We start from the raw sequence: 20,206 nt of genomic DNA on the forward strand, positions 1-20,206 counted from the left end.
ATTATGTCAAACGTTCCAAAGCTAATCAACTGAATTAAACAAAAAAATTAGACGTTAATTGGACGTTGAAATAATTTTCTGGTTATAAAAACTTCCCGGTGAAAAAAAACAATTTGATTTTATAACAATAGCTTCAACTAATCACACAAATGACAAAGCCAAACCAAATGAACCAAAATCCTTATCCAACTAACCCCATTGTTTCACAGTCTGTTGTTTGTATAATACATACACTTTTCAAAGATGTTGAACACATTATACAAACGGAGATAGCTTTGATATGATTCACACAAACAAGAAAAGACAACCAAACAAAGCATATAAACAAAAAGAAAGTATCATTAACCTTTTGTGTACCCAATATGATATTTCTTCAACGTTCTTCATCGGTTTTCTTGGTCTTCTCAAGTTCAAGCAAATAAATCTTCTCAGCTTCTGGTACAGCCATGGTTAAAGCTCGAAGCCTATGGTTCAAGTCATCAAGCTTGTTCATTACCCTATCGTTTGTGAACATTCCCATACAAACACTCTTGATCGTGTCCCAACTTTCGACCAATGGCAAACCAATGATCACAATGGATCCTATAGTTCCCCAAGCTACCGCCACAATTGCCCAAAACCAGAAATATCCTCTACTAAACACACCTGCATGCAAAAAAAATCAAAATTTTGATTGATGTTCATGATTTAGGCTCTCTTGTTAGTAACCAATTTTTGAACAAGGTTAACTTAAATTCAAAAAAAAAAAACAAAACCAAAAAAAACGATTTATATGGGAAGACTTACGTGCTGGGAGAGAGAGAACTGGCCAAATGATAACAATGAGGACAGTGAAGACAAGACCCCATTTCACAATCCAAGCTTTGGCTCTTCTAAGCTTCTCTTCTCTTAGTTCTTCGGCCGGAACATCAACTTCTTCGTCCCCTGAAGCATCAGCTTCCACTACTTTGATCTCCCTCGTCGTCGACCAATCGTAATTTTGTGGCCGGAGTAGACTACACACCGCATGGATCAACCCTCCTATATATTATTTACACGTACGGACCAAAACAAACCAAGATTAGGTCTTTGTTTATGTTTTAAACCATTATAATAAAAATCTAAATAATTTATGTCAAGCTAAACCGAACTGACTGAACTATAAGAATCTGACCTGCTAGAATTGCGACGAGGTTACCAGCTAACATGGGGCCATTTTTCCCAGTGCTGTCAAGATCAACGCGTCCGTACTGTATCTTTGCGGTAGAAAGCCAAGTAATGATCCCAAGAACACAACCCGAGGTGGATCCAAGAATTGCACCAAAGGCATTGGCTTTACTCCACAAGAGCATGAAAGCTATAGGAATGACCGCAGAACCAATGAGCACTCCCATGCGAGATACATCCATCCAAGTGAAACACCAGACTTTGTTCTAGACCACTGCAAGAATCCCCATGAAACAACCAAATCCTAGAACCGCGGATCTTGAGATTCTCAAGATTTGTTTACCGGTTGCTCTAGGGTTTATGTATGTTCGGTAGATGTCGTATGTGAACAGCGATGAGACTGCAATTAGCTCGGAAGAACCAGCCGATGTTACAGCCCTAAGGATCAACAAAGACCGTAAATTAAACTCATGATTTGCAATAAGCATATATCTTTGTATGTTAACTAGCTAGGTTTATTGTTTAAGAATAAACCAAGACAGCTTATAAAAAATTTCTTGCTCGTAAAGAAAGAGGGCTTATGATTAGGGTAAAAATGGGATTCTTGCTTGTAGGTATGCGTATTTGAACTAAACGAACCAAACTGAATTGAATTAATTGAATCAAACCGGATCAAATTGACTAGTTAGTTGGTTACTGAACAAAATTTTGAAAACGAAAACTTATTTGTAACAAATTTTTGTAACCGATCCAAAAACTAAGCGACCTAAATCAGACCAAAATTTTGTTAAACTAAACCAGTGATGCGTTAAAAATGATTCCTAAAAATCAATTGAAAGAACTAAATAAAGTAAATCAGATACCCAAACATTTGTGCTAAAAACTTATTTATATATATATATATATATATGATTTAGAGAGAGTGTACTTACATGAACAGCATAGTGAGAAGAAGCAAGGATCCTGATTTACCCATGAGAGCAATGGCTGTGGCAGGCGGAACCAAACCTCTGTCAGCCTCATCCTTAGATATAGGCAAGTCAAGGGCTAGTGCGCCGAGACCTAACGAGGTAGCTAGAGAGAAAGGTACAGCAAACCACACGAGTCCACCAAGCAAATACCCTTTGTGGGTTGATGAAGGTCGAGCAGCTATTGCACTCACCCAATAACCCTAAACAACATATAACATTTCATTGTTAATTATTAGTATTTAGTATAATCCGTAAAATAACTATTTCAACTTTTTGTTTAAGGATTTCATCCCATCCAGAGTTTTCATGATTTACGACTTCGCCATTTCTAATCATGATATGATCTTGAATGGGTGTAGTTTATTATGACTTTTTGGATTTTGTTACTAAATAAACAACTAAACATACTTATAATAATCCAGCTACTTTTTAGAAATTTGATTTTCTTAAAGTCTCCTAAAAACCAGGGAAAAGTTTTTGCTTTCTTTACTCTTTCTAGTTTCTATATGCAAAAACCAAAAACTCTTCAACTGGTGTTTGATATTAAAATCCTATGGCAAAAACTAAAACTAAAACGAAAACCAAAAGATAATTAAACTAAAATACTTCATTGTAAAGAAATCATCTTACATTGTCTACGAAGACAGTGCCGAAGTTTCCGACAATGTTGATGAGACCAAAGACAGCGCCGCCAGAGCTCAACATGGTGAGATAGGAGCCTCTGTAGTTGCCATCCACCGGACCGCAAGCTTGATCGTGGTGCGAGAGCGGCTCGGTGCATGACCTTGACTTAGCGACCATATCTCTTAGTCGGTCATAGACCACGGACGGACTCCCAAGCTCACTACTCGATGTGTAGACCAGAAACACAAAAACGACTAGAGCCACGTGAACTGAAAACAAACGAATATGATCATACAAAGATAGTAAAACAACAATTTATTTTAAGGTCTCTCTCATTTTGTATTAGGGTAGCAAAGCATTAATTATTTACGGTTACATATAGAAATAATTTTAGTTTCAGCCATAATTGTTCGTAAAAATATCATACTTAAGATATATAATTAAAATGTAATTTACCTATAACGGAGTGAACGTAGCTTGCGAGGAAAGTAGCTTTAAGTCCTCCGGCCAAAGTATAGACAACGACGCCGAGAGGAATAAGAAAGCTTGCAGCGTATAGATTCACTCCGGTAAGAGCATTCACCACAGCCGAGCCACCGAGCAAGAGCATCGCCGTCACAATGACGTTTGTCGCCAAACAAAACACCAAAAACACTATATGTGTTGCGGTTCCCCAACTAATTTTATCAATAACATACAAAACAAATTAACATCTAACTAATAACAACCTAAAATTAATGCTCGAGCAATTTGCTCTACTGTTTCGGAAATGTTATCAAAAAACCAAAATTTATTGGCCCTTATAATACTTATTCTGTTTAGTTTGGTACACGAAGTATTTTAATTTGTTTGATTGAGTCGGGTTTTTATTCAACAAATTTGAAAATTAACCCAAAATAAATAAATTTAAGGTATACTTATAAAATTAGTATTATAAATATTTAAATTTATTTAATAATATTGACTAAGCAAATAAAAAATAATTGTTGGTTTAATTTGAGTTAGTTCGGTTTTACATACCGAGCCTTCACGATTTCGCAGACCGTGTGAGCATTGGGAGCCTTTCTTTTAATCTCAATCGCCATCACACCAAACAACAGCACCTACTTCGTTCATCAATCATCATCGATTATTCATTATGCATATAGAAACAAAATTTATATTAATGTATAGTTTTTGTTTTTGGAATTACCTGTATGGTGGCTCCACTAGCGTACCAAAACGGTCCACTAACCCCATACTGCCATGCTACGTTTGAACTTTGCAGTATGGTCGCAGCCCATGTCCACTATTCACTCATCGACCAACATATTTAAATCAATACATCAAAGAACATCGAGTGTTTTATAACTTTATATCATCAATTGTCTTATACTTACCTGTGACACAATGACACTTGCAATGAGTCCTGTCTTAACGTTTCTTCCGGCTGTATTGAACCATTCCGAGGTATGACGAGCTCCCACATATCGTTTTTCTAGCCATACCTTCATTCATTTAGTCAGGAATATATCATGGATGATCATGGTGGACTTAGGAAAATATTCTATTCAAAAAACTGAACTGAACAATTGATTAAAATTCAGTTCCAATACAAAATCAAACCAATCTAATAACTATATATCTGTTTAGCTTGGTATAATTGTATAACCAAAAAAAAAAAATTTAAAAAAATACTGAATGGTCTGAACCAAAATCGATATGAAAAAACTGAATTTAAGACTCCTATAGTGAAGTATTGCACTCAACCAGATTAAGAAACTGTGTGTTTGATTAGTTTTTAATGCTATGCTCTATTTCAGTCTTCAGATGAGTATTAGATTAGTTTTTTTTTTTTTTTTGTTTCTTCTTATAAAGTCAAACTCTTGTATTTGTTTTGTTTCATAATTTTTGATCATCCAGAATTTTCAAAATACAAGAAAAGAAGATATATAACTATAAGAGTATAATTTATAAATAATTTGGCTACACAAAGTTATACACTACACGGTCGCCATAATATATTCATACTTAATAGGCCAAAAAAGATTCTATCAAGACTTGATTGATATATACTATATAGATAATCCGATTAATATCTACTTTAATAATTTAAAGTTTTAGAACAAAAAGCCAAAAAAAAAAAGAATAAGCAACGTCTAGTCTGGTATTACTAAACAATGAAAATTAGTATCTTTTGTTTTATTGGTAGTACAAATCATAGAAGAGAATATATCTACTCTTTTTTTTGTGGTCACGAGCAAATCACAGAAGTTTTCTTGCTTTTCATTAGAAAATAATTCGTAATTCAGAAACAGAAACTAACCAAAAAAGATGTGAAGATGGCAAAGAAAGCACCAAAACCAAGAATCACGGCGTAGCCAACGCCTTGATCGAGCACCGTCGTGCCTCCGAAGAAGCTGCTCTGCCTCTGGCATCCGCCGCCGTCACCATCGTAATATTTGGCAGAGAAATCGAAAGGAGGACATGTGGCCATTCTTCTTCTTCTTCTTCTTCTTCTTTAAGTTTTTATCGGATAAGTGAATTTTCTTATGGAATTTGTAGGGAGTGATAGTTGAAAGATTCTTCCCTCTTGTATAAAACTAATAGCTAATAGAAAGAATCTTCAGTTAGAAAGAATCTTGATTTAGCAAAACAGGAATCTTATAAACTTATAAAAAAGAAATTGAATCTTTTTTTATTGTTGAGTAACCAATTCCTAAGAGATGTATAAGAGATGCTACCCACACAAATGATCAGAAATTAAAATATTTAGAAATTGTTACCATTATTGGTGATGAAATGGGAGAAAGTCAATAATTCCGTACTTCAATAAGTCAATGAGTTTTGTTTATTTGCTATTTAATGGCTTCCACTTGAATAATAATGATGTCATCAGTGATCTAAGTACTCGTAAGAAACTTATAAGTTATAACTTTCATTTTTTTTACTAGGTCAGTACCTACTTGTTAATACTTTTTTCAACAATTATATTTGATGAAATATGTTCAGAAATCTAAAACCGATGAAACAGAATTGACATTATCTGAATATAGTTTGGCACTAACTACTAAAACATCTATCTTGGTTACTCGAAATGCGTGGGATGTAAGATAGTATAAATTAAGAATATATATTGATTCTTGATTCTCATGAGCTCGTCTATGTCTGTGACAAAACGTTTGCTATTTGTCCCAAAACGTTTGACAAATTTATGACTTCATTGTCACAAAACGTTTGCTATTTAGGGTTTGCCCATAAGTTTTATATATTTACGAATTCACCCCTTATCTTTTGGTATTTACAAAATTTGCCACATATCTTTTGCTATTTACAAATTTGCCTCATAGCTTTGACTATTTACGATTTTGCCCCACATCTTTTAATATATACGATTGTGCCCCACATATTTTGATATTTACGAATTCGCCCAAAATTTTTGATATTTACGATTTTTCCCCACATCTTTTAGTATTTACGATTTGCCCCATATCTTTTGCTTTTTACGATTTTTTCCCCCATCTTTTGGTATTTACAATTTTGCCCCCATCTTTTGGTATTTACGATTTGCCTCACATCTTTTGGTATTTTCAAATTTTCCCTTTATCTTTCGGTATTAATTTGCCCCAGATATTTGGTTATTTACGAATTTGCCTCTCATCTTTTGGTATTTAAGAACTTGCCTCACATCTTTTGATATTTAAGAATCAGCCCCCCCCCCCATCTTTTTGTATTTACAATTTTACCTCACATCTTTTTGTATTTACAATTTTACCTCACATCTTTTTGTATTACGAGTTTGCCCCACATCATTGGGTATTTACGAATTTGCTACACATCTTTGGTATTTACAATGTTGCCCCACATCTTTTGGTATTTACGGTTTTGCCCCCACATATTTTGGTATCAACGCATTTGCTCCTTACCTTTTGGTATTTTGCTATATTCATTTCCAGTCATCGAATTTGGCCACTGTTCTTGATTCCTTTTATCTAAATTTGAGTTTAAAATATATGGCAGGTTTACCTAGCAATTTGATGTTATGAAACCACCCAGTCTTATCTAATCTAGACATCTTTTTTTCCATAGTTGAAGTTGCGCTACCAAAAAAGAGGGAGAAGTTTTATTTTGAATTGTTTATCGTTTATAGAATCAATGTTTGAACTCGAAAAAATTGTATGATTTGTTTTTGTCCGACATTAACTACAACTATCCTTTTCTTTACCTGTTCTTAATTTATTTACCAGTCTCATCTCTGTAAATCAAAGGTTCTGAGATTCTTACACCACTAGAAGAAGCAATCTCATTCCCAGATACTGTTGTTTGTTGTTCTCTATAAGATGCCCAAGTAACCATATAAAGCCCGCAAATGATGAGGATTCCGCCCAAAATGCTGCGCAGAGAACGAAAATTCAAAGTTTTTATATGATCCAATACAAGAAGAAGAAGTTTGTTTGTGTGTAAAATTTAAAGACCTTCCGAGATAGATCGGGCTGCCGAGGAAAATCGTTGATAAAAAGGCGGATGTTGCAGGCTGAAGAGGATTGTATAGAGAAACCAAAGCAGCTCCAAGAATTTTATTCGACCAAGTCAAGAGTCCATAGTTTAGAGCTGACGCAAACACTCCCTGAGGAACAAAAACCGAAAAGAATAATAACACAAACTAGTTAGGTGAATCCGTATATACCGAGCTCCAATCTCTTTGAGTTCCAAGTTCCAAATCTCCAATCTTTTGTATCAAACAAACCGAAAAAAACATGCTACATCTCGGTTGTGAAAACTTACTGCGAATATAACAGCAAGAACTTCAGATTGTGTTAAGCTCCAATCTTTAGGCTCTCTAACAAACAAGATAGCTGTTGTGATCATTATTGATGCACCGAAGAAGTATGAATACGCAGCAACCGAAAGGTAGGCAGGATACTTCTTCAAAACCGGTGCTTGGACAGCGAGAAAAGCAGCCATACACATACAATTTCCTATCAAGCATATAACTCCAATGTGCCATAGATCAAACCCAAACCCAAGAAAACTAGAGATTAACCACCCATTAGGCTCTGGTTGACTTCTATCAATTATTACACTTTTCACTGAATCTACTGCATCTTTACCTCCAAACAAGGCTGGACCACGGAACAAAGCCATCGCTATGGCACCCGAAACACAAACAAGAGTACCTCCAACTTTCGTTTGGCCCTCGATTTTAAACAAGTTCACTTTTTCTGTACTGCATACAAAGAAGAAGACTATCAAATGACTGAAAATACAAATTTCACATTTTACAGTAATGTTGAAGAAAATCATACTCACCCCATCATCACAGCCAAAATAAATGTAAAGACTGGGATTGACGGTTGTATAGCTGCGGCATAAGTTGGATTCGTGTACGATAAACCCATAAGAAATAGTAATTGGTTCCCAAATATCCTATCAAGATTGAGTTTGAATGGTATTAGAACCTTTTTCATAAACATGATTTTAAAGATTACGATATCAGAGCTGATTACACTTACCCTGCTAAACCAAGAAAGAAGAGTGAAAAGAACACGCTTCTATTCATAGGAGGTCTGATTCTTCTACAAGATTTAAAAGAGCAAATCTTGATCAAAAGACAACATTTTGGCAAATCTTGGTCAAAAGACAAATTTTCCCATATCTTGATCAAAAGACAACATTTTGGCAATTCTTGCTCAAAATAAAATTTTTGGCAAATCTTGATCAAAAGACAATATTTTGCCAAATCTTGATCAAGAGAGTAAGAGAATAAAAACCCTAACTCCAATTCAAGAATGATCAAGATATATGTTGATTTTGCCGCATATAAACTCACCAAATCAATCAGAAATTGCATTGACCAAATAAAAATGTGATTCAGAACCAGAAGACACTTCACAGATTCAAACAATTCAAGCAAATTGAGAAAGAAACAGAAAGATTTTGGAAAAAAATAGAACCTTTCACGGAAAAAAGCGAGAGGTGCGAGAATTGAGAGAGCAAGAAGATCGCGAAAGACACAAAAGACGAGCTGATTAACACCAACGTTAAGAGCTACTTTCGTAATCACATGGTAACCTCCATTTATGACCTGAACCAATGTCATTGCAGAGTGAGCCATTCGTGTTTCTCTCTCCGTCGCATCGCCGCCGTTAACTATCGCCGGAGCTGCCATGTTTCTTCTCTACCTCCGAATCGAAGAAGAAGAAGAGAAGAAACACCTGTTGACTAAGAAGAAATTGAGATCCTTTGATTTGCTTTGTAATAATTCTATCTTCTCTGGTCTTTGTAGTCGTTGGTCTTCTTCAATTTGTTAACTATGTTTTTTTAAAGTTAATACAAAAAAAAATAGCCAGATTATTTTCTTAATCTATACATTAAAGCCTATCGCACATTTGTTAAATATGTTCATATATCCTACTTTTAAAAAATGAAAATTCTGAAATATTTCCACACAAAAGAAAGTGTAATATATATTTACAGTTTAATACTGAGGTTGGTAAAATATGTCTTTGTTATGTAGATTAGTGGATGGTAAAATGATAATTTCTTAATTACTTCAATTTTTATCAAATGATATAGTAATGTGGAAGTCCCATTGGTCTATTGGTTGATCAAGAGTTAATTAATGTTTTTACGTCTAAAGGTCTGGAGTTCGAATAAATCTGGATTAATGACGTCGTTGAGTAATAACTAATAAATCTAGTTATTACTCAACGACGTAACAGTTATAGAGAAAACAAATTATTAACGACGTCTATGAGTAATAACTAATAAATCTAGAGAAAAAAAAAAGTTAATTTGGCCCGAATAACGTCGTTAATAATTCTAAAAAATGTCGGTATTTTAATCACGTTTAGAAAGTTAATTTGGATTAATGACGTTAACTTTAACGATAAAGGAGGAGGGTTAGGGTTATGGGCTTATTATTATATATAGCCCATTTAGGTTATTCGGCCCATTTATCAAAATCATTCTGCCTGAGTTCGTCTCGAATCTCACGCCACCGATTCCCATCGCCAACCCTCTCGTCTCTCTCTCTCTCTAATCCCTTCCTTGGCCGCATAAACGCAACCATCGTCGCCCGAGCTTTGATCTTTACCGACTGAACAATATGTCTGTTTCCGATGAGGAAGATGAGTGTTTCGCTCGATTCCTCGAATCAGAAGTCTCATCGGTAATTGGTTTCTTCGTTTATTCAATTCTTCGATTTCATTTAGGGTTTAGTGTTTTTTTTTTTTCCCCCGACAATCTTTTGGAATTTATCGTTGAATCTGAAACCCTATCGAAATTTTTTATTTTCCCTAAAAAAAATCTCATTTTGTGAGATTTTCGACAACTTATTAGATTATATAAATTGGATTTTTTTCGTGTAATTCATAATTGATTTGTTTGATCGAATTTGGATTTGGTCGATCTTACATGCATTGTGAATTGATGATTTAGCTCTTGTTCAACATTTTCATGTGAAAGGTTAAAGTTTTATTGATGCTTTGGTTTTTGTAGGTAGAGGATAAAGAAGAAACGAAAGAACCTGAAGCGAAACGGCAACGTATTGAGAAAGCCGAAACAAAGGCTCTAGAGAAGGATGATGAAGATCAAAAGGAAGATGGTAACAAAGATAGAACTGGTGAAAAGAGAATAGAGAGTGGAGTTTTCAGTAATGTTCCTACTGAGCTGTTTCGTCATATCCTCAAGTTCTTATCTTCTGAGGTATATATATACTTCAGACTCAAATTTTATTGTGTAGTCATGATCTTTGAGGATTAATCTTAATCTAAACTGTTTGAATGTCATTACAGGATCTTGTATCATGCTCCTTGGTGTGTAAATTTCTCAATTTTGCTGCGGCTGATGAATCCTTATGGCGTCGCCTGTAAGACTCTTCTCATATTCCTTATTGTAGTGGATAATGGTGTTTTCAAAATCAATACTTTGTACTCAAAAACGATGTGATACGGTTATTGATTGTGTTTTTTTTTTTTTTATATCTGCAGCTACTGTATCCGGTGGGGTCTAACTCCTCCAACTAGAAAGTTACGTGAAAGTGCTTGGAAGAAGCTTTATATTGATGTGAGTTTCTCACTTGGTTTTCCTTATAAACTTGTTAGTTATTTCCAAGTAATATTACATTGTTGAAGAGTATACAATGTTAGCTGGAGTTGCTATTAGAGGTCAGATCATATAGTGATTCCTTTTTCTTGTCGAATATTAGCGTGACGAGCAGGACATGATTGAACTTGTCAGAACCTGTCCTTCGGATTTTAAAGAGTATTACATGCAAATGCAAGCAGCAAAGAGAAGCCAAGCACCTCTTCCGTCCCAGGTAACTATTTCTAATTCTCTGTTTATGTTTAAGCACGAATCATCACTTGACGAATTTACTCATGTTCTTGCTTGCAATGTTTAGATGGTGGATGACCGGATAATTCTTGACAAAACTGTACTTGAACAAGTATCTCTGTGGAAGAAAAGCAAAGGACTTACCGATAAGGCTGTCACTGGCCATATTTGTTTGGGAACCAAATGTTCATACCATCAGATTGACGACGTGTTCATATGCAAAGAGACGGGAAATGTTCATGGTATGAATTGAAATGCTGTAATATTGAAAATTTGTTACTTGTGTTTTGTTGAAACTTACGTAGTTTTTATTGGGTTTTATAACAGTATGCGATGATAACTGCAAGGAAGTAATACTGAGTCCAGAGGAAGACCTCATGGTGTGTACTATCTCAGGACTTTGTTCTGATACTTTGCTCGTACAAACTGATCCAGACGCAGATGGGTGTTATGAAGAAGAAGCTGAACTAGAAGCTGAAGTATTCATGGATAAAAGTCGATTGGGTACTTATCTATCTATCTCTCTCTCACACACCTCCTTTTCCATATATTCTTAAATTTTTCAACATATAAGTGAACGGTTTGCGTCTTCTTTTCATCGCAGCACGAGCTTTTGAACTTGGCTACAACTGCGATGATGAGCAGGAATTGGAACGTACCCTGAGGTTCTGCTGAGCAAAAGTCTCAGCCTTTTGTCCAATTTCATAAGGCCTACTTTCTGTAAGGTCTTATCTCTCTCTCTCTCACCTGATTCTGCTTGTGTTCTATGGATGGAATTCAATGAATCAAATGTAGCTCTTGTTTTTAATAGTCAGCTTTGTAACTTATATACATATTATCATTGTCTGTGATCTATCTACTCTATTGTCTTTAAAAAAGTGTTACACCTAGTAATTAAGTTCCAACTTTATCAGTAAACCCTATTGATAACTACTAGTAATTTGTTCCGGATATTGGTTTGCTCATTAATTCCTATAGCCATTCTTTGTTCATTTAAATCATCTTACAAATTTGTTCTGCTTAGAACTGATTTATGATGTCAAATAGATAGAAGTTCAAAATGAAGTTTATAACAATTTTATATTCTATAAAACTATACATCAATTATCACCAGTGATGTGTTTGAATGAAAATGAAGTGATAGTAATAAATTTTTGATTTTATAGATAAGTATAAAGTATGAATGGTTTTAGAAAATCTTAGTATTTAGTTAGATTAACATAACCATAACTAGAAAAAATATTTATTTTTAGGATATTTTTCTTTAATAAATCATTATACACATTGCCTAAAAATCAAAAAAGTACTAATAAAATAAAAAATGTTTTAATAAGGATTTTCTGTAGATTCGATTCTTTTGCAAAAGTGCAAATTAAAAGACATTATATATCCCCTACGTAAATAGAATCACGCGTCCATTGCGCGTTCTTGTAACGCTAAAGATTTACGTTGGAAAATGTTCTCATATTTCTCTCCTTTGCCCCCATAGTTTAATATATTTCATAAACACCCCCACGAGAGATTAAGACTCGTTCTAAATTAGTAAATTGTATTAAAAACAACAAACAAAATTTCAAGAAAATATTCAATCTATAAGCAAAACATTGGTAGTGTTACATTTGTCGTTCTTCGTGTTCAAAATTTGGATACCTTTGTCAATTATGAAAACTCAAGTGTCAGTTTGTGATTGATAGTAAAATACAAGGACTAAAAATAAATATATACCTTTTTTGGAAATCGTACCGCGTAAGAAAACATGTATAAATATCTCCAAGGTCTTATTTTTCTCTCTACCAATTTTGTTTCGACATATTTCGCGATTCGTGTCTGGTGAAAAAAAAGCTCTCATCTTTTTTCTCTTTTAGATCGTTAGATCAGAGATTCCTTTGTTTGGTTCGTGTATTTCGAACTTGTCTTCTCTCTTGATTCGATCGTATTGATTAAAAAATCGTATTTTGCTGAAAACCTAGAATTTTTTTGATTTTTTGTTTGTTTTGATCCATGTGTATGGGAATATAGTACGAGTTTAACAAAAAATATTATGAATTGAGGTTTTTTATTCAGCGAACTGGGTTTTATTGTTCATCTTCGTTTAATTCGTTTGGCTCTCTCGAGGTCTGAGTAATAAAGTTTAGAACTTTCCTATGCTTAGGTTCTTAAAGTCGAGATCTTTGATTAGCCTTTGTCCTGTTATTGATTTACTGGTTTATGTATCATCTAATTATGTCTGCTTGATCCACTAAATCTTTAAGTTAATGATTGGTTTATGCAATTTGATTGGGATTAATAACATTGATCTGTGACCTCCTACTAATCAGTGATTAATTACATTGCTTGGTTAGGTCATTACTTGAATTTGGTGTGTCTGTATGACCCCCTGAGCTTGAATTTCATTCTTGGTTTGCCCTAAATTGATGTTTTTTGGGATGTCTTTTTGTAGGTTTTGTTGCTGATTGAGAAAACATGGGAGGTGATAATGACAATGACAAAGACAAAGGGTTTCATGGGTATCCTCCCGCTGGATACCCGCCGGGTCTTGGGGCTTATCCACCTGCTGGATACCCACAACAAGGTTACCCTCCACCACCTGGTGCTTACCCGCCTGCTGGTTATCCTCCGGGTGCATACCCACCTGCACCTGGTGGTTATCCTCCAGCCCCTGGTTATGGTGGTTATCCTCCAGCTCCTGGTTATGGAGGTTATCCTCCTGCACCTGGTCATGGTGGTTACCCTCCTGCTGGCTATCCTGCTCATCACTCAGGTACTGAGTTTCTTTTGCTAATGTTTTATCTTCTCCGTTGTAGTTTAATTAGCAGTATCGTAAATTTCACTTTACAAAGATTAAATCATAGAAGGTAGATAGAACAGAGTATTTGTCTACATGTTCCTTGCGAAAATCTGAGATTTAGTATCATATTGGTTGTTAAATGTCACTTTAGAAAGAAGTTGAAACAAAGGATTGCTGAGATTACATTGTCGATAGTGGGAATGCCTAGTCAATTGGCTAAAGCACCGGTGACTTCTCTATCAAAGGTTTTATGACAAATTGGTTATATTTTAGTTGTCCAAAGAGTGAACATGTTAAGTGTTCTCATGTATAGAACCATTCAATTCAATGTTTGGTAATTTGATACGTACTACTAATCCTTTTTATTGATGTGAGTATCATAAAGACAACTTCGCTGACTCTAATATGCACTATAAATTGTTTTTTCCTTGGGTTTTTTTCTTCATGCAGTTTACCTTTATACTTGTTACAGGACACGCAGGAGGAATTGGGGGTATGATTGCAGGTGCTGCAGCTGCCTATGGAGCTCACCACATAGCTCATAGCTCTCACGCCCCTTACGGACATGCTGCATACGGTCACGGCTTTGGCCATGGACATGGCTATGGCTATGGTCATGGTAAGTTTAAGCATGGGAAGCACGGGAAGTTCAAGCATGGGAAGCATGGAATGTTTGGAGGAGGCAAGTTCAAGAAGTGGAAGTGATCTAGTTAATACCTTTTGTGAATCTCTCTGGACTGACCAATGTTTCAAATAAGCCCTAAAACATTATTATATAAGTTGGCTTTCGTCGGTTAGATTGCTGGTTCGAGTTGGAATAATTAAACTTAATTAGTAGTATGATATCTTATTGTGTACTTTGAAGCTATTTTTGGCTTTATAATGACAGATTCTGCTGGTTTCGGTGTGTGGTTTTTGAGATTTTTTTGTATATATACTGATTTTTAATATTGCTTAAGCTTATGGAAGTCATGATTATGATCAATTTGTGATTTATTTAGTTTCTCATTTCTTAGTATGGAGACCAACAATGGAATTGGAATGTATTCAATCATAACATTTTAAATGATTTGATATTTGATAAATTGTTGTAGTTTGATAACTTAATATTTTATGAGTTACAAACATTATAATCAATAACACTAGATTTTCGATAACTTAATTGATGAATGAAAGACATAAGTTTGTCTAGAGGGGTTTATTCTCTACACTATATGCACAATTAGGGCTAAATCACGATGAGTATATATCAACTTAAGTAGGTCCATCGCAAATTCTCTAATCAAGGTTAGCCAGAAAAAAAATACAGAGAGATATGATTTTAGGTGAGCATTTGTGGCAATGAGTTATGCCACATATGAAAGCTCTGTCTTTGTAGTTAAAAACAGATAGATGATTGAATAGTAAAAACACTTAAGCTTAATAGAGTTTTTGCAATGCAAAAATCAAAATCATCATAAAATATCACTAAAACTGATTTTAGCAGATGAATGGTGTTTAGGGTGTTCTACTTTTATTTTGACACAGTTTTTGTGTTTAGCAAAAGCCTAATTATATCTAAAACCGTGAAAACATAATGGTGAAGAATCACATAATCAACTTTAAACGTTTTGAAAAAACGTACTGTACAAAATAATATAACATTCATTGATTAAAGTTTTATACTGCGTAATCTTCACCAGTATATATATAGTACATCTCAAAAAACTTGTAAATTATCCGTTTATAATAAATACCCTACATCATAGAGTTTTTTCATCTCCTAGTGGAGAGTTAAAAAAAAAAAACATTTTTTTCTTCCAATTCAATTTCTTATTTCTAATGTTTAGGATGTGGATTATTCAATCTTTGGACACGTTTAGTCAACAAATATTTCAAAAGTAATTACTTATGTCTGAATAGATTATTGGAGTAAAAAGAAATAACAGTCGAAACAAAAATCACCCAAAAAAGTGGCTTTCGAGAAAGCTAAGCGGTACAGCAGGAATATTGTTGTGATTAAAATCTTTGGACTTGGAGTGTTTGTTTTAATTAATTAATTAATTAGTGATTACAAACAGAAATTTAATCAATCAATGAGTTGGCTTCCTTGTTTTGATTCGTCCTTTCGTTGTACGTATGACGTACTTTTTTACATTATCATATTTAACCCTAGAAAACCAGATGTCTTCCACTTTTGTTTTGTGTTTAGTTAAATTTTCTGTATAAAGTCAAAATATGAATCACATCATCAAGATATCAAAATGTGGATTTATATATAAACTAGTCCGTTGACAAAACACTAAACTTGATTTTTCAATTAGATGTGTAATTTTTCGGAAATGAGTCGCTTTTGACATACAATAATTCAAGAATTATGGTGACACAACGTTATTTTTTATTTCGGTTTCCATCATAATAAAGTATAATTTAAAACAAAATTATATATATACATTAGTCATCTCTATACTTCTTAAGAATTCACTATTTTTGTTTTATATTATTGGTATTTTAGTACATTTTTTGAGTAATTTTCTCCTTGAATTATATCAAGTGAGATTATAAAAATATGTCACAAAACAAGTTATATGTAATGTCTCAACGTCAATATATCTAAAACTCAAGTTCATTTTTGATATGGAGGTTACTCTGGAAAAGAAAAAAAAACTAACTATAGAGTATATTTTCGTATTTTAGCTTCAATTAGACAGTATTGATATTATTTCTTGATAGATCACACACAATTGTGCTAACTCAAATAAGGTTAGTTATAGAATTTTTAAATGATTATTACGTCAAAAAATTAAGAATATTTTAATCAACAAAGAAATCAACTCAATTCTTTTGATTTAGCTACATGCACCACATATTTCTGAAATGGAAACAATAGAGCATTTTCATCAAAAAATTCTTAGGTGATTTATAATAATGAAAAGTTTAGAAAATAAACTAATAAAAATGAATAAAATGTTTTGAAAAGACGTACGAAAAGTAGCATTTGATGTTTATAGAGTAAACTATTAAGAAAACGTTTTACATCCACTATTCTAATTTATGTAAATAAATCTAGTTTATGTCATATATATATATATATATATATATAATGTAACTAATATTCCGTCTATCCAATAGAATGAAATTAGATTATAAACAAAAAAATAGGACTCTAGTAAGTATCGGATTAGATCTCTACTAAACAAAGCCAAATTCATGCATTAAAACACACTACTTTGCGTCTACAAACACTAATTTAAACCTTATAAAAATCAAAAAAGTCGACGGACTCTTCTAGTTTCTCCGTGCACGTGGGGGACAACCTCCACTATGAGTGCTTGCTGCTCCGCCCGCAGCACTTGCTGCCTCCCCTCCAAATCCTCGATACAATTATATAATCCTCGCCTTTAATCTGCTTAGAAAGGTTACTAAGGTCGCCTGATTGCACCATGTTGTTTTTGACATATTCGATGTCTTTGATAAGGTCTTCATAAAGAAATTGGGAGATGGCAGGAGGAGATGTTTGAACTCCAAGTTTCTTTACATCTGCAAATCCTTTGGTCAAGGAGGTTTTAGTGTCCATAAATTGTTTCGTGTAATGATGAAGAGCAGACTTGCTCGCCATGTCTATTTTTATTTGGCCAAGTGTGGCCTCAAGCTTGGACAGTGTATTTTTATGTTTTAAGTATAAATTATTATTAATTATTATTAAATTTTACTGACATTATTTTTGTAATTTTATATATTAAAATAATTTTTGAAAGAAATAAAAGGATAGGGTAATTTTTAAATAAAAACTTATAAATAGAGCATTTTTCCAAATTTATTAGGTCATCTGCAACGCCGGACCACCCCCATGTTCTTAGCAGTTTTTTAATCCAAAAAAATGGGCTAATGGACTTAAGATCAGGAACTGGGCTCTAGTCCCTGGATCTGTTCTTGTGGGTGTTGCGGGGTGACGTGTCATTTCGGGATTGGTTGGAAAAATTAGGAAAGGAAACAACAGATTCATTTTTTGAGATTTTTTTTTGTCCTTTTGTCAGTTAATAAAAAGAGTGTTGTTCGTTAAAGATTAATAAATGACTGTATTTTTCTTTCTATTATGAGAAATTGTTAAAAATGCCCCTTTTTCAATACTCCATTTCAAAAATGCCCCCTTTGAGAGTCCATTTTTAAGTTTGCCCTCTTTTAATTTTTAATGACCATTTTACCTTTATTTGAAACAAAATTAGGTCCACAAAATACAAAATATTTTTTGGCAGGAAAAGTGATCCCGCAATTTTCCCGCCAAAACACTTGTAAAAAACCTTTAAAATACCTTGTAAAATTTTTCCGTAAAAATTTTTCCCGCCAAAAAATTTTCCCGCCAAAAAATTTTTTTTGCGGGAAAAGTGATTCCGCAATTTTTTTGGCGAAATTTTTTTGGCGGGAATATTTTTGGCGGGAAAAATTTACAAGGTATTTTAAAGGTTTTACGAAGTATTTACAAGGGTTTTGTAAGGTTTTACAATGTATTTTAAAAGGTTTTACAAGGTACTTATAAAGTTTTATAAGGAATTTATAACTTGTAAAAAACTTGTAAAACCTTATAAAAAACTTGTAAAATCTTATAACTTGTAAAACCTTATAAAATAGCTTGTAAAATCTTATAATATCTTATAAATACCTTATAAATATGTTGTAAAACCTTTTAAAATACATTGTAAAACCTTATAAATACCCTGTAAAAAACCTTTAAAATACCTTGTAAATTTTTCCCGCCAAAAATTTAACGCCAAAAAAATTACGGAATCACTTTTCCCGCAAAAAAATTTTTTTGGCGGGAAAATTTTTTGGCGGGAAAAAATTTTACGGGAAAATTTTACAAGGTATTTTAAAGGTTTTTTACAAGTGTTTTGGCGGGAAAAATTGAGGGATCACTTTTCACGCCAAAAAATATTTTGTATTTTGTGGACCTAATTTTGTTATATTTCCTTATATATTTGTGATATCTTTTATTAAAAGAAGGGTAATTTAGTCATTTTGTACATAAAAAGGGGTATTTTTAAAAATGGACAGCCAATGTGGGCATTTTTGAAAAGGGGTATTGAAAAAGGGGCATTTTTGTGAGTCTCTCTTCTATTATAGTAACTTTATTTCAAAAAGAGAAATATAGTATTTGTTTCACCGCTTATCTTTACATTCTAGGAAACTTCCTTTTTTTTTATTTGTTCATAAAATGACTAATTTTTTTATCATTATTCACAAGTTTACTTTTTTCGGTTTAAGTCCGGTTCTTTGGTATTGTATTTTGAATTTTAGTATAAAAAAAATTGGGAAAGGAAACAACAGATTCGATTTAATTTTTTTTGGTTCATTTTTTTTTCTTAAATATTTGGTATTATATTTTGAATTTTAGTATAAGTTTTTTAAGTTTGCAATTTAAATGTAATTTTTATAAGTTTTTATAAATGTAATATGTTTAAAAAGTTTTTGATTATTATATTATTAAATCTTATGATCTTAAACATGTTCTCCCAATAACCAACTTTTTAACAAAAGATCTAAATTACTGATCTTACATTATTTTAACAATATTTTTACTCTAAAAACACCCAAATGTGATTCCCCATTGAGGATGCCCTTATATTTTAAGAGGATGAGATAGTGGTTGGAAACTCATTTAAACTAAAATAGCTTTGATCTATCAATCAATCAATAATTAAAAAACCTAATCATGTTTTAATATTAATCATCCAATCACATGTTTTGGCTAAGCTGGATATATACTTATACCCGATTTGCCGCGTCAGCACTCACATTTCAAATATCTTTTTTCTTTTTTTCTTTCTGTTTCACGAGGCTATCGAAATTGAAGTATATATAGTGGGAAATATTAAGGTGTTTTTACAATTTTCTCAATCATAAACCATTATCAAGAATGTTTGTTTTTTTAGTAGTATTGAAAAAAAAAGAATATCATCGATAGATATTTTTATACATGAATAGAAATATCCTCTTAAAATGGCAAAATTTAATAGGCTATTTCCATTTTCAACCTTTATCTTATCTGAAGTATGCGTCCCAATGCAATTTGTTTATTAAAATAAAACTCGACAACAACCAGACATTGACTAAAAATAGCATATGAGCATATGAATATTAATATGCGATATAGTATTTAAATTTTCCTAAAATATACAAAAAATAATAATTTTCGTGTGACAACTGGCATCTTACGAGCCACGATTACTGAGGAAAGTACCTGGTTTCGATCAAAACCGCTTTGACAAGCCCACTGTTCTGTTTTTTCTTTATTATTTATTTTCCCATATTCTTACGTTTACTTCACTTTAATGAACAAACAATTAACTAACAATTGATATTTATTTGTTTTTTGTTTGCAAAA

The 20,206-nt window shown here is 33.1% G+C and overlaps 5 protein-coding genes across 9 annotated transcripts in view; 3 read left to right on the plus strand and 2 right to left on the minus strand.

The window, feature by feature from the left end:
* Positions 1-20,206, plus strand: part of LOC9299565 (decapping 5-like protein) — a 63,058-nt gene that overhangs the window by 25,351 nt on the left and 17,501 nt on the right. The window lies entirely within an intron of this gene.
* Positions 103-5,484, minus strand: LOC9301323 (urea-proton symporter DUR3). The gene is given in 12 exon segments (XM_021026338.1): positions 103-645; positions 787-1,020; positions 1,154-1,375; positions 1,378-1,408; positions 1,410-1,584; positions 2,079-2,317; positions 2,748-3,010; positions 3,198-3,418; positions 3,762-3,844; positions 3,934-4,029; positions 4,121-4,228; positions 5,047-5,484. Coding segments are annotated over 12 exon segments (2,115 nt in total). The 5' UTR covers positions 5,218-5,484; the 3' UTR covers positions 103-373.
* LOC9301324 (WAT1-related protein At5g45370) lies at positions 6,822-9,024 on the minus strand. Of its 2 annotated transcripts, XM_021026350.1 has the most exons (6): positions 8,675-9,024; positions 8,234-8,296; positions 8,031-8,147; positions 7,506-7,947; positions 7,196-7,347; positions 6,822-7,113 (listed from the first exon to the last, which is right to left on the minus strand). In XM_021026350.1, the coding sequence occupies exons 1-6, from the start codon at positions 8,887-8,889 to the stop codon at positions 6,957-6,959; spliced, it is 1,146 nt and encodes a 381-aa protein (XP_020882009.1). In that variant the 5' UTR covers positions 8,890-9,024; the 3' UTR covers positions 6,822-6,956. The 2 variants fall into 2 exon arrangements, with proteins under 2 accessions (XP_020882009.1, XP_020882012.1); XM_021026353.1 differs by lacking the exon at positions 8,031-8,147.
* On the plus strand, positions 9,635-13,565 carry LOC9301325 (F-box protein SKIP31). 2 transcript variants are annotated; one of them, XR_002332074.1, is made up of 9 exons: positions 9,700-9,891; positions 10,221-10,427; positions 10,517-10,590; positions 10,712-10,787; positions 10,930-11,040; positions 11,125-11,299; positions 11,385-11,561; positions 11,662-11,782; positions 13,498-13,565. XR_002332074.1 is itself a non-coding variant. In XM_002863440.2 (8 exons), the coding sequence occupies exons 1-8, from the start codon at positions 9,829-9,831 to the stop codon at positions 11,730-11,732; spliced, it is 954 nt and encodes a 317-aa protein (XP_002863486.1). In that variant the 5' UTR covers positions 9,635-9,828; the 3' UTR covers positions 11,733-11,975. The 2 variants fall into 2 exon arrangements, 1 of the variants encoding a protein (XP_002863486.1); XM_002863440.2 differs by lacking the exon at positions 13,498-13,565 and having other exon boundaries at positions 9,635-9,891; positions 11,662-11,975.
* LOC9299563 (glycine-rich protein A3) lies at positions 11,712-14,776 on the plus strand. Of its 3 annotated transcripts, none has more exons than XM_021026403.1 (3): positions 11,712-11,782; positions 13,498-13,818; positions 14,318-14,776. In XM_021026403.1, exons 2-3 carry the CDS (start codon positions 13,521-13,523, stop codon positions 14,548-14,550), a joined length of 531 nt encoding a protein of 176 aa, XP_020882062.1. In that variant the 5' UTR covers positions 11,712-11,782; positions 13,498-13,520; the 3' UTR covers positions 14,551-14,776. The 3 variants fall into 3 exon arrangements, with proteins under 3 accessions (XP_020882062.1, XP_020882050.1, XP_020882055.1); XM_021026391.1 differs by lacking the exon at positions 11,712-11,782 and adding an exon at positions 12,469-12,887; XM_021026396.1 differs by lacking the exon at positions 11,712-11,782 and adding an exon at positions 12,844-12,950.

Source organism: Arabidopsis lyrata (assembly GCF_000004255.2).
Source record: "Arabidopsis lyrata subsp. lyrata unplaced genomic scaffold ARALYscaffold_8, whole genome shotgun sequence".
NCBI lineage: Eukaryota > Viridiplantae > Streptophyta > Magnoliopsida > Brassicales > Brassicaceae > Arabidopsis > Arabidopsis lyrata.

Bases quoted from the DNA above. Each gene is read 5' to 3' on its own strand.
- LOC9301324 (XM_021026350.1), bottom strand. From the start codon at position 8,889: ATGGCAGCTCCGGCGATAGTTAACGGCGGCGATGCGACGGAGAGAGAA. The intron at 8,297-8,674 runs GTTCTATTTTTT...TAAATCTTGTAG, and splicing joins CTCGCTTTTTTCCGTGAAAG to AAGAATCAGACCTCCTATGA. The intron at 7,948-8,030 runs GTGAGTATGATT...CTTTGTATGCAG, and splicing joins ATTTTGGCTGTGATGATGGG to TACAGAAAAAGTGAACTTGT.
- LOC9301325 (XM_002863440.2), top strand. From the start codon at position 9,829: ATGTCTGTTTCCGATGAGGAAGATGAGTGTTTCGCTCGATTCCTCGAA. The intron at 10,428-10,516 runs GTATATATATAC...ATGTCATTACAG, and splicing joins TCAAGTTCTTATCTTCTGAG to GATCTTGTATCATGCTCCTT. The intron at 11,041-11,124 runs GTAACTATTTCT...TGCAATGTTTAG, and splicing joins AAGCACCTCTTCCGTCCCAG to ATGGTGGATGACCGGATAAT.
- LOC9299563 (XM_021026403.1), top strand. From the start codon at position 13,521: ATGGGAGGTGATAATGACAATGACAAAGACAAAGGGTTTCATGGGTAT. The intron at 13,819-14,317 runs GTACTGAGTTTC...TACTTGTTACAG, and splicing joins CTATCCTGCTCATCACTCAG to GACACGCAGGAGGAATTGGG.